This window comes from Taurulus bubalis (genome assembly GCF_910589615.1).
Source record: "Taurulus bubalis genome assembly, chromosome: 1".
Lineage (NCBI taxonomy): Eukaryota > Metazoa > Chordata > Actinopteri > Perciformes > Cottidae > Taurulus > Taurulus bubalis.
Window position 1 is genome coordinate 6,001,521 of NC_136589.1, and position 12,097 is coordinate 6,013,617.

A 12,097-nucleotide genomic window follows, 5' to 3' on the forward strand; every position below is an offset into this window, starting at 1 on the left:
TCGTATGGGGTCCGGGAGCATCGAAAGCGAAGTGGCCAGTGAAGCTCGGATACCTCTCTCATTGCTTTGCTTTTTTTGTTTCGAGAAGCACAGAAACAAGTAATAAGGATGAGACACCACAGTGGTCGAAATGGGTTCCATAGTTCACAGATCCCCTTTGAAGACCAACATAATTTAAATATGTCTTAAAAGAGACGGAAAGACCTTAAAACAGGAGGCGTCAATTCAAGTTGTACTATATTATTCAATTTCAGTATATATACATTACATTACACTTGATATGATGGTGTTTTGTTGTTGTGTTCCTTTCTGTCTGTGTTAGAGTGACTTCATGGTTTGTTCATGCCTAGCTGCAAACTGGGATAACACTGGGACAGTAAAGATGAGCACAGTCAGGCCCTGACTATAGTTTCGTGAGCGCAAAACACCAAACATCACACATTTAGGGCCAGTTGTTGAAATAAAATGAAAAAATGTCGCCATCTTGCATGGTTTCAGAGACACTTTGTGTGTTAGACTTTAAATATGATGGAATATTACAGTATATTTGAATGTAATGACATCTGAGTTATCTCTACTTACTTCATAAGTGAATATTTAGTGATACTGTTGCAATGCATATCAAACTAGTGATACTGTTGCAATGTCAAGACAGCAGAGCATTTTTAGACCAGTGAGGTACTCAACAGCATGACTGACTTCATGGCTCATATGTCCTGGTTCAAGATCTTTACTCTTCACCATAATAATCTGGGACATTCATTAATCTGGTTTTATGGCTCATATGTCCTGGTTCAAGCTCCTTGCTCTTCACCATAATAATCTGGGACGTTATTTCTAATGATTTACATCCATCATACATTTCAGTGTCCAGTAGGTGGCAGTATACATATTTCAAGATGGTTTGTAGCCTACCGCACGTAGTAGAAGAAGAAGAAGAAGAAGAAGAAGAAGAAGAAGAAGAAGAAGACGTCCTGCCCGCCAATTTCGAAGGATGTAAACAGCGTCAGTCGTCCCTTTTCGTCTGACTCTGCTATGAAGAAAGTGAACTTTACTACATAACATTGAACATTTTCTTGTCAGCAATGAACTCCAGCGGGAAAGGTAACGTAAGCGCACCAAGCATTTGCTCGGCCACCGCACTGATAAGCGGACATCTTTTGGTAACCATAGAAAGGTAGTTTAACGTAGCTAAAGGTCGTTAGCTCACGTTAGTTAACGACACGATCTCGATGCCTAGCATTCTGAGCACACAGTTATCTTATCACGTTTACTTACTAACCTAAATCACGTCAATGATACTAACATCGGTGTTCATAACGTTAAGAAACAATTTAGGAAGTCATACTATATTCTTAAGCAATGTTTATAATCATGTGATTTTGTTTCCAGGATCTGGCGATTCATCTCTACTTGGTGCCAGGTAACGTGACCTTTTGGATGCCTGGTTTGTTGCATCCGAACAAAAAACTATCACTCTGATGTTACGCTAAGTTTCTTGCGTCAATATTAATATTATTGAATAACAAATTATACATTTTCCCTTGGAGATGAATACTCTTACTATTAGCTAGAGTAAACGTTTTATGTCCTCCAAACTTAATGGGCAGCTGTTGCAAGTGTCATCCTTTTCATCATGATGTTTAGTTTTCAACATTATCAGCTTGACGTTTATGTCTTACACAGTTTAATTGTTTTTACCCCCGGTCCTACAGCTATGATGGTGATTCCATCAAGGTTTTTGTGCGAGTACGACCTCTGACCCAGTGCTCCGGGCTGACCACAGATGGAGATCAGAAGCTGTGTCTCACAGTCACCTCACCCAACACCATCCGTCTGCTATCAAAACCAGAACCACGAACCTTCACTTATGATCATGTTGCTGACATGAACACATCTCAGGTTGGAAACCTACAGTTATTGTATTATTACGTTGCAGCTGGAATTGGTAAAACTACCATGACAGACTAATAATAACCGGATTGATCAGCGTGGTATGTGTTAACTCATAAAGTTGGTCCTGATTGGTGTCTGTGTGTTTGTATATTTTTCAACAGGATTCTGTTTTCACCAGTGTGGCCAAGAATATTGTTGAGTCTTGCATCAATGGATACAATGGTACTATATTTGCCTAGTAAGTGGTCTTTATGTTATTTATGAACAGTATGAAATTACAAATATTTTATGGCACAATCGCGCTGCATTGTGCTTCATATGCAGCCTTTCAATTCCTTATCGGATGCCCCTCTTGCTTTTGCAGCGGACAAACAGGCTCAGGGAAAACATTCACCATGCTTGGTGAGAATTCAATATTAGTATTTGCATCGTGCACTACATTCTTTAACATCCAGAAATAGAATAATTGTAGTGACACTTTTTGTCTCCCCCCTCTAGGACCATCTGACTTGGATAACTTCACTGATGAACTAAGGGGGGTTATACCTCGAAGTTTTGAATACCTGTTTTTTCTCATCAACAGAGAAGTGGAAAGGGTGAGCTGTGACATTTCATCCCCATAAAGTTGTTGTAAACAAATATTTCATGTTTGTTTTATAACTAAGTTGATCCTTTGTTTGTTCTTTTTTTCTAAAAGTCTGGCCAGTCCAAGAGTTTCCTTTGTAAATGTTCATTTATTGAGATCTACAATGAACAAATCTATGACCTTCTGGACACAGCCTCAGCCAGCCTCTTCCTCAGAGAGAACATCAAGAAAGGTCTTTTTGTTGAAGGAGCTGTGGAGAAGTTTGTCAACTCAGCCGCCGAAGCCTACCAGGTATACATTCCTTACTTGTTGTGATTCAGAAGATTATTGTACTGTAAAAGTAGATGGTAACACTCCTGTCCGACTATAAGAGTGGATGAAACCCGCATACCATGTAAACATATTTTTGTGAAATTTTAAGTGTGTTCTTAATTATTTGTCAAAGTATTACAGAGTTGAGACCACATTAAATTGGTAACTAATTTAATGCAGGTGACATTTAAAGAAATTTACCGTATAAGTGTACATCATTTGTGTTAACTACTACTTAGGTGCTGTCTATGGGCTGGCGTAATCGACGAGTGGCCTCCACCTCCATGAACCGAGAGTCTTCTAGATCTCACGCAGTGTTCACCATGACTTTGGAGTCCAAAGAGGCTCAGAATGAAGTGGTGAACATCCGGATGTCTCAGTTGAACCTGGTAGACCTGGCAGGGTCTGAGAGGCAGAAAGACACACACACAGAAGGCTCTAGACTCAAGGTGAAGCTTCGTCCATGAATTTAGTCTCATACTGTTTTACTACATTGATGTTTGCTATTGCTAACAGCTGTTGTCTTCATTGCTTCTATTTCAGGAGGCCAGCAGTATCAATCGCTCCCTCATGTGTCTCGGTCAGGTGATCATGGCACTGGTCGATGTATCCAATGGGAAGAACCGCCACATCTGCTACAGAGATTCTAAACTCACCTTCTTGTTAAGGGTGAGTGATTTTAAATACATCTTGAGCGTGGCTTTGGTGAAGAATTAATTTTGTTGCTGCGTGTCATTGTGGAGTCAACTTCCCTGGAATGATTGCATTGTGCGTTTAGTGGAATAATTTAAATGCAATTACTACGTAAAATACACCTTTTCAAGCTTCTATTATGTCGGAACAAGATTGTGTTTTACATATTTGTGGATGTGAATTAGTTCAAATTAAGACAAGGAAGTATGGATCTTGTCGTGCACTTTCAAGTATTGAATTTGGTTTCACATTCATTTACATTCTTTTTTGCTATGGTAGAATATAATACTACATTTAAAAATGTGGTTGATTGCACTTTGTAATTTGAATAGATTTGATGCACTGTAACAATTATTATTGTTATTTCAGGACTCTCTTGGAGGAAATGCAAAGACTTACATCATAGCCAATGTACATCCTGGTTCAAAGTGTTTTGGAGAAACACTGTCCACCTTGCAGTTTGCTCAGAGAGCAAAGTTGATCAAGAATAAGGTATCTGTCATGAGCATAACAATATATCATATGATTTAATACTAATTTGTTTTAAAACAGAATACACTTAACCAAGTTCTGGTGATTTCAGGCCGTTATCAATGAAGACACACAGGGAAATGTGAGGCAGTTACAAGCTGAGGTGAAGAAGCTGAAGGAGCAGCTGGCACAGGCCCAAACTTCTCAAGCAGTGGACTGTGGAAGAGATGTTGCACCTGGAGGACCTGAACTCCCCAAAGGTAACAATACACACATATGTGAACCTCAACCAAACTATGCCAAATATGTTGTTATTTAACTACACTGTTGCAGTTCGGACTGGCTTATCTACTTATAAGAAAACGAGAATGAGACATGGTATTCACATGTTTTAGATTAAAATAAAATAACATCCTCTTTAAACCATTTGCACATGCTGAAAATGTAACAAATCAATGTATTTAATAAAATTATTCAGGAAACTGTATTGCATGTGATTAAACAAAACATTTTTCTGCTATGGTGCAAAAGTGTAATTCAGCTTTTCTCATCCGATCCATCCATAGAATTTCAACATGATGTCTCGTATAAAGCAAAGTTTATGGCTTCTGTTCGTCTGTGGCGGAAGCGAGAAGAGGAGAAGAGGGTATGGGCTTTTTTTCTTTTCTCATTTATTTGGGTAAAGTATGCTGCTGTTAAGAAATACTGTTGGTGCAGGAAACTTACAATAATGATTTACTACACTCAGATGCTGCTCGAGAAAGTGTCTCAGCTTGAGGAGGCCTATACGCAGAAAGACAAGTTCATCCACTCAAGCAGAATGATTCTCAGGTTTCGAGAGGACCACATCTATCGCCTTGAGACAAAATTGAAGACAGGACCAGGATCACTGTCAGACAATGAGTCCCAGGCTCTGATCGGCCAGCTGAAAGAAGAGATAAAGATCTTGAGAGACCAGGTACAAAAATCCATTTGAACAATGCCATGTGTCTACATTCAGAATTATAAATACTGCATTGATCTTTGGGAGAAATGTATACATTACAGTTGCTTTTAAAGAAAAGCATAAAGAAATATTTAAAAAATGCTAATATGTCAATGGAAATTATTTACATAATGTTGCCATCTAAACTATATATATCTATCTCAGTGGCGGGCCGTGGGTTTTGTATATGTGCCTTCAGTGGATCAGCTGTTCGGTCTATTGACTCAGAGTTCTGACACTGAGGGAGAAGTTGACAAGATTGATGGCCACAGCCAGTAACAAATTCCTGTGGCGCCTCTTGGTGCAATGAGTCTTGCACTCAATGTCCTCCGATGTTTAACTGGCACGTCTTAAAGTGGGTGTGAGACATTGTATTATTTATTTTCTCTAAAATTCACGCTAGGTTTCTTCGTAGTTCCTTACTCTAAAAGGCACAGTATAACTACATTTAGATCCTTTGTATTATTTATTTTTCTGGAAACAAAATGCATAAATTCCCCAAATCAGTGTATCTGTTCAACACTGTTTTCCCGTGTACACAACTCTGCCCCTTTTTAGGTTGAACACCACCCAAAGATGACACGATATGCAGCGGAGAACTTCACCCTCAGACAGGAGAACCGTCAGCTTCGTTGTCTTGAATCGGTGGTAAACGCTGAAGAGGTTTCAGTCCATGTTGTTGCTGACTTGGAAAAGGCTTTCCAGAGGGCTTTGGAGACCGAAGGACTCAAAGAGAGTAAGACACTTATCAGGTTTGGTTGAGAAAATATCAAGTAAATGTGATATACATTTCAATAAACTCATATTGCTCCACAGCTCCAGCAACCTCTTCCGCCCCTGGGCCTGTAGATACTGTCTCTGCAGCTACAACTGAGAGGCTGAAGGCTCGGCTGCTTCAGAAACAGTCGGACCTCACAGGTGCCCTTCAGGCCTTTGAGGAGTACAAAGAAATAACCAAGTAAGTAGGGTATTTAATGAAGAAATCACTTTTAAACAAAATGCACGTGGGGTTTTTTCAGACAAGCCTAGCAGATGTTTAAGAACAATTAAAATGCAAAATAATGTATCTGTAAACAAGTAGAGCTTCTCTTTTCGTTGACAAATCTCTTTATCAATAACTGCTGTCTGCGAAGTGAAATGATGCCAAAAGAAAAAAAAAACATCTTAGTTTCCTGACTTACATTTGGGCTGGTAAATTTAGAAAAACAGTATCTTACTGTGTTTCATATCTTTGATTGTGACAATCCTCCACTATTAACTTAAAGAAGCTGTTTTTATCATATTCTTTCAATTGCAAGAGGGATTGTTTTGTTAATTCATTAAATATGCTGTTTTTCATGCAATACCTTGATAAGTCTTACATTTTATTTGGCTTAATGGGGTTTTTGGATGGTGCTTTGTGTTCTAGAAAACAGATGTCACAGCTGGAGTCTGAGAAAAGATATCTTGACAAGTCCAACGAGCATTTGGAAAACCTTTTGGAAGCCACAACCGCTTACAAAAATAAGGAGGTCTCTGAGCTGAACAGGATTCACGTTGAAACTATAAAGGTGAGTGGATGTTGAAATTTAAAATTCAGATAACAGTAAGGCAAACCTTTCTTTAGCACCTTTGCCGAGGAGGTTATGTTTTCAGTTTGTTTGTCTATTTGTCAGCAGGATTACAGAAAACTAATTTTCATGAATTGATAGATGGATGGATGGATAAATAGTTAAGCATAGCCTTGGTGGTGGTCTGCACTCTGAGTGCCACTCTAGTTCCATATATTTTGATTGTCTTGATGATTCTCTTACAAGCATTGTGCAATTTCATTATCTTGTATCCTTCTAATGTTTGTTGTGAGAACAGATTCTCACCACGCCCACCAGAGCATACAACTTGCGGACCCGTCTCGTGTCTCTCTCTAGCCCGGACCACCTGAATGGGACAGATGATAATGCAGAGAACATTTGGACTGAGCAGCCTCCTTCAGACATGACTGAGATGGCCTTGACTGAGGAGCTCCGTCAAGTGCAGGTACAACAGTGTGAATTATCCTGCAAATGTCTGTACAAAACACACCAATTGACAGCGTCTAATACTTTCTCCAAATCCTCACCAGGAACAAGCTAGCCGTTCTCAGACACAGTTCAATGAGGAGGAGCTAAAGAACAGCAAGCTGTTGCAGCAAATTACAAAACTTGAGGAGCAGATCGCTGTGCTATCACAAGAGTCCGATCGCAAGGATGAGGTAAAATTTCCTCATGTTCCTCCTTTACGGTTTTGTCTTGACAAAATGTAATGTTATGTTGAACAAATTGTATTTGATGTGTCGAAATTTGGGAAAAAGCGACGACAGTTATTAAACTATTTTTCAAATTGTTCTTTACGTCTGATGCAGCTACTTTCTTCTGAGCGAGCTAACAGAAACCGAGATCACCTCAACCTGCAAGAAACTGTCCATGAGCTGCAACAGAGCCTCCAGTCTGAACAGCAAGCTGCACAAGGTAAGGCTCTAACTTTTCTCCTGTGTTGTAGAAATCTCTTTTCTTTTTGGCCCGTCTGGACTTTTGCTGGTGTTGAACTTGGATGATTATTTGAGATGGCGGTAGGGAAGATGGCACCAAGGGGACGACTCTATCTTTTCCCTCCTCTCTCAGTGCTGAGGAGTGAGATCCGTGATCTACGCCTGGTGCTGCAGTCGTCCGATACAGAGCTGGCCGCTGTGAAGAATGAGCTAAGAGATGACCAGAGCGAGAAGCAGAGAGAGATGAGCCAGTTCTCCAACAGTCTGATCAGCACACAGCTCCAACTTGACAAAGTCCAGTAAGCATGAGTTTTATACCTCTGGACTGTGACTCTTCATGATCAGATGTGTGATGTATGTGCCCACAAGTACCATGTCTTCATTCCAGGCTGGAGTGGGAGCAGCTTCTGGAGCAGCATCGGACACTGCAAGATTCATTTGACCAGCTCCAAGCTGAGGCGAAGTTTGAGGCTGATCAGGCAAGACAGCAGCTGCAGGACAGGCAGCAGGAGATTGATGAACTGAAGGCACAGCTCATGGTTAGTGAACTCATAACCTCACTTTTGGTTGTTTTTCATCCTGAAAATTAGACTGTGATCTCTGAACTGTCTATAATTTCAATTTTTTTCTGTTGTAGGACTTGAATAATTCTCTGCAGACTGAACAAGAGCAAACAAGCACCCTGATCTCCCAGTTAAGAGAAAACAAAGAGAGTACATCAAAGTAAGTTTGTTCAAAGCTTTCTTCTTTTCTTTTTCCAACACTCACAATATTTCTTATTAATACGAGTGACCTTGGTGTGTGCCTTCAGAGAACTTATAGATACAGTGGAGCAGAATATACAACTTAGAAGACAAGTCTCAGACCTGACGGTACAACTTCAACAACAGGTCAGTCCTGAGAACAACATGCATGTTTGAAAAGTGCAAGTGTTATTATTATTATTATTATTATTATTATTATTATTATTATTAACCTGGTTGTCTGATTTCTGTTTTGTAGACATCCAAAAATAGCGATCTTGAGCAACGCTTTAACTCTGCAAACGAAACGATAAAAGGCTTGGAACAGAAGACTGAACAGGACAAAGTAAGCCTGAGTGAATAATGATCTCTTATTCCTCCAAATGTAATTGCATCGTTAATGCTACCCTCCTCAACCCCACCTGTGTATTTCGACAGGATGTTGTTTTAGATCTCATCAACCAAACCAGAGACCTCCGCAGTGAGCTGAGCCAGAGGGACCAGAGCATTACCCACCTGTCTGGAGACGTCAAAGACATCACAGTACGTTACTCCTTCACCTATTTTGTCCTAAATAACGTAATTGTTTCCTGTAGTTGCCTATTCCTTTACCCTACCACCTCATACTGTAGATATGTTTGAATTAGTCAAGACATGTTTATAATAATAATAATAATAATAATAATGTCTTTTCTCTTCCAGGCCAAGTTCAATGCTGCCTGCCTTGAGAGAGAGGAGATCCGGGACAAAAACTCTAAGATGCAGGCGGAAATCTGCGATCTGAAAGAAACTTTAGACAGATGTGTATTATCCAACAAAATAGAAGTAAGTTGGATCATGTTCAACACTGCTGTTCATATATTTTTGTATTATTATTATTTATTTACGACCGTGGATTAATTAAAATTATATATATATATATATATATATATATATATATAATAAAAAATAAGTATGTGTGTCTGTACTCAGGTGGAGGTGTTGCAAGAGGAGATTGTTTATGCCACTGAGGAGGTTGAGAGACTCACAAAGGTTTTAGATGAGCAGAACAGCCTCCTCCAGGCATCTCAAGAGAAAACCACCCAGAAGGACATCATGATACAGAATCTACAGCAGAAGGTGACATGTTTTTATATTCACAACACAGAGCAAACAAATAACCAGTAAGGTCAAATAAACACAAGAAAACATTTTATCGACATGACTAACAAAGATCTCCTTTTCTATCCGGTGCAACAACAGCAAGAAGCTGTTGAAGGAACGATCAGAAATGTTTTTTTCAAACCCCCTGTTGATGTCACATGCACACCTAAATCATTACCTCGGGTAAGACTTGTCTGTGGTTTATTTGCTCTTTAATTCTGCCTTTACAAATAAATGATGGGGCCTGTGTGTGTTTATTTATTTATGAAGAGTTTCAGTAAGAAATGCCCAAATGTATATTTTTTCCCCTGTCACTGAAGACCCCCTGCACTCCAGGAAGTTTCAACAGGGACTTGACCCAGGTGCTAGAAAGCCAGGAGATTGAGTTGGAGAATCGCCGCTCCTCCATGATGACCATGGAGATTCTTCTAATGGAGCTGAACGCTGAGAGGGCTGCCAAGAATGACGAGATCCAAAGGCTTAAGGTACATCTTTGCAAAAGTGTAATTAATCTGTAGTTGTAGATTTATTTTGGAAATATCCATTCATTGTGGTTGTAGCAGACTCTTCTAGTTTAGTATATTTTTCTACGATATATGAAATGCATTTCTGAATGAATGCAATAACATATGTTTTAATGGTCTTAATTAAGGTCTTAATGAACTTTGAAGTCCATCAATATTGACAATGTGATTTCACTCTTCTCAGATGCAGCTGACCGAGAAAGAGTTGGTCCGAATTGAGATCCAGACTTTACTTGACCAGTTTTACAACAAGCAGAGCCAGCTCCCACAGAATGGAAATAATAACGGGTTGAGTTTATTCATCATTCAGCTAGGCACTGCCCTAAAAGACCTCACATCATCCGTTGCGGATGGATTAAGTCAGATTAATAATGTTAATGTTCATTGTCATTTTCAGTGAAGAGTTGAATGGAGCCATCAATCAAACCATATTTAAAGCGCTACAGGAGGAGAGAGCAGAACATGTTTGTATTTGTTTATCTACTGGTTTTATTTTTTTCTCTGTATTGAATAATCAGTTTATAATTTGTTCAACTCTCATTTAATTAACAGAGCAAAATAATGCAGAAGCTCTCTGATACTCATAAAAGGTAAGAACCTGGCGTTTAGTAAAGTAAATGAATCAGCGTTTTGGTTATTGTATGTTATTCTGATCTTTAATTAATGCCTAATATGTTTTTTTGTGTGCTGTGTATTAGACTGCAAGAGCAGGATTCGATGTTGGCCCTGTCCCAAACCCGCGTTCAGGAGCTGACCACTGAGCTGAGCAACCGCTGCCTAGAGATGAGAGACCTGAGCTCGAGGATGCAGGAGGAGGAGAAACTGCTCCAGGTCCGAGATGGGAGTAGATGCGTATCTTTCACTAAAGAAAGATTTTTGGGATAATGTATTTTTCAAGTATGATAAAATGTACTCCTGGCAACATAGTCCGCAGCTGAAATTTGGTTTAGGTATTCACTGTACCCAGTGGATCGGCTAATTAGTTCCTGCTCATACAAGATGGCCTGATTGCGTCAAGATGAAACGATGTAATAAGCATGACACTAGATATTCTGCCATCTTTGTTGAGCAGATAATGTGGACAGTTGCAGATTACATCTTACAACTATTTTGATAAGGACATTTCAGGTAAAGTTGGCAGACTGTATAGTCCGTCATTTTTTAATTCAAGAAGATTGACATTCCAATTTTAAATGATTGGGCTAGAGGTAAACAAGGTCTAATAACTGCCCAACTTGACACTGATAATGACTGTTTAGGGCTGCAACTTGTATTTATTAAATGTTTAGTGTATTCAAATATTAGAATATAGTGAAAACTCCATGTCATATTTGATTCAGAACATTATCGAGGTGGTTTCTATTATTTCTGTTTTACAGGAGAACGAGGCTCTACGTAAGCAGAATGTTCAGCTGTCGGAGGAGAATGGAAAACTTGTGGGGCATAAGAACCACAAACAGAAGATTGAATATCTGGTGAAGCTGAAAAAGGACAACACCAAATTTCAAGAGGTAACTAACATTTCTTATCTGATCAAAGGATTTTCTCTTTGACAATGTGAAAACTGTCAACACCTTACATCAATCAACTTTTCTTTTTTTTTTTATGTTTTAAAGGAAATTGAGAGGCTCAGAACAGAGATTATCGTGATGCGTGACAATGGTGGATGTCCGCCACTGGAGATGACATAAATCCTTGATTCTTTAATTGTTTGAATCCCTTTCCCAGTAAAATGTATAAAAAAATGAAATGTAAATGTATTTTATTTTTACTATTGACATGGTCAACTCTTATATTGGTTTGAAGTACATTGGAATTTATGATGTTTGTACTTTTTACATTCAGGGAAATGTCCAGAAATGATTTTGCTCATGATGTTTTCATATTATTACACTTCCCACATAGTTTGGCCTGGATGCATACTGTACCTTGACATTGAGCTGCTATTGCAGCAGCATAAAATAAAATGTATGAACAACAGTGTGGTATTTTTCCCAACATACTGGGGTGTGTAGCCAATGTCTGTTTTTTTTTTTTAAGCATAATGACGTTTTAAAAAGATGTAATTAAAATAACCTTTTCTCTTATTTGGTGGTATTGTTTCCTGAACAGTTAAACTAATGGGAATGTAGAAATGCTACACGCTGTGATGGAAAGTACATTTACTCAAGTAATTCACAATCCAGCCGCTGGGGGGCGATGTAAAAGCTATTCCTCACCAGCCGGAGCCGCACGCGC

At 39.1% G+C, this 12,097-nt stretch overlaps 1 protein-coding gene across 1 annotated transcript; it reads left to right on the forward strand.

Annotated features, from left to right (window-relative positions):
* Positions 1-1,085: 1,085 nt before the first annotated feature.
* kif15 (kinesin family member 15) lies at positions 1,086-11,813 on the forward strand (the record flags this gene model as incomplete). Its single annotated transcript, XM_079229134.1, has 35 exons — positions 1,086-1,104; positions 1,393-1,423; positions 1,716-1,902; positions 2,058-2,134; positions 2,261-2,298; positions 2,395-2,492; positions 2,594-2,773; positions 3,034-3,243; positions 3,338-3,463; positions 3,857-3,979; positions 4,071-4,218; positions 4,525-4,604; positions 4,707-4,916; positions 5,502-5,679; positions 5,793-5,901; positions 6,352-6,493; positions 6,792-6,959; positions 7,045-7,173; positions 7,324-7,429; positions 7,583-7,748; positions 7,838-7,988; positions 8,087-8,172; positions 8,261-8,339; positions 8,452-8,538; positions 8,631-8,735; positions 8,895-9,017; positions 9,165-9,311; positions 9,435-9,518; positions 9,656-9,820; positions 10,044-10,147; positions 10,257-10,323; positions 10,412-10,449; positions 10,558-10,690; positions 11,239-11,370; positions 11,476-11,813. 35 exons carry the CDS (start codon positions 1,086-1,088, stop codon positions 11,548-11,550), a joined length of 4,101 nt encoding a protein of 1,366 aa, XP_079085260.1. The 3' UTR covers positions 11,551-11,813.
* Positions 11,814-12,097: the final 284 nt, after the last annotated feature.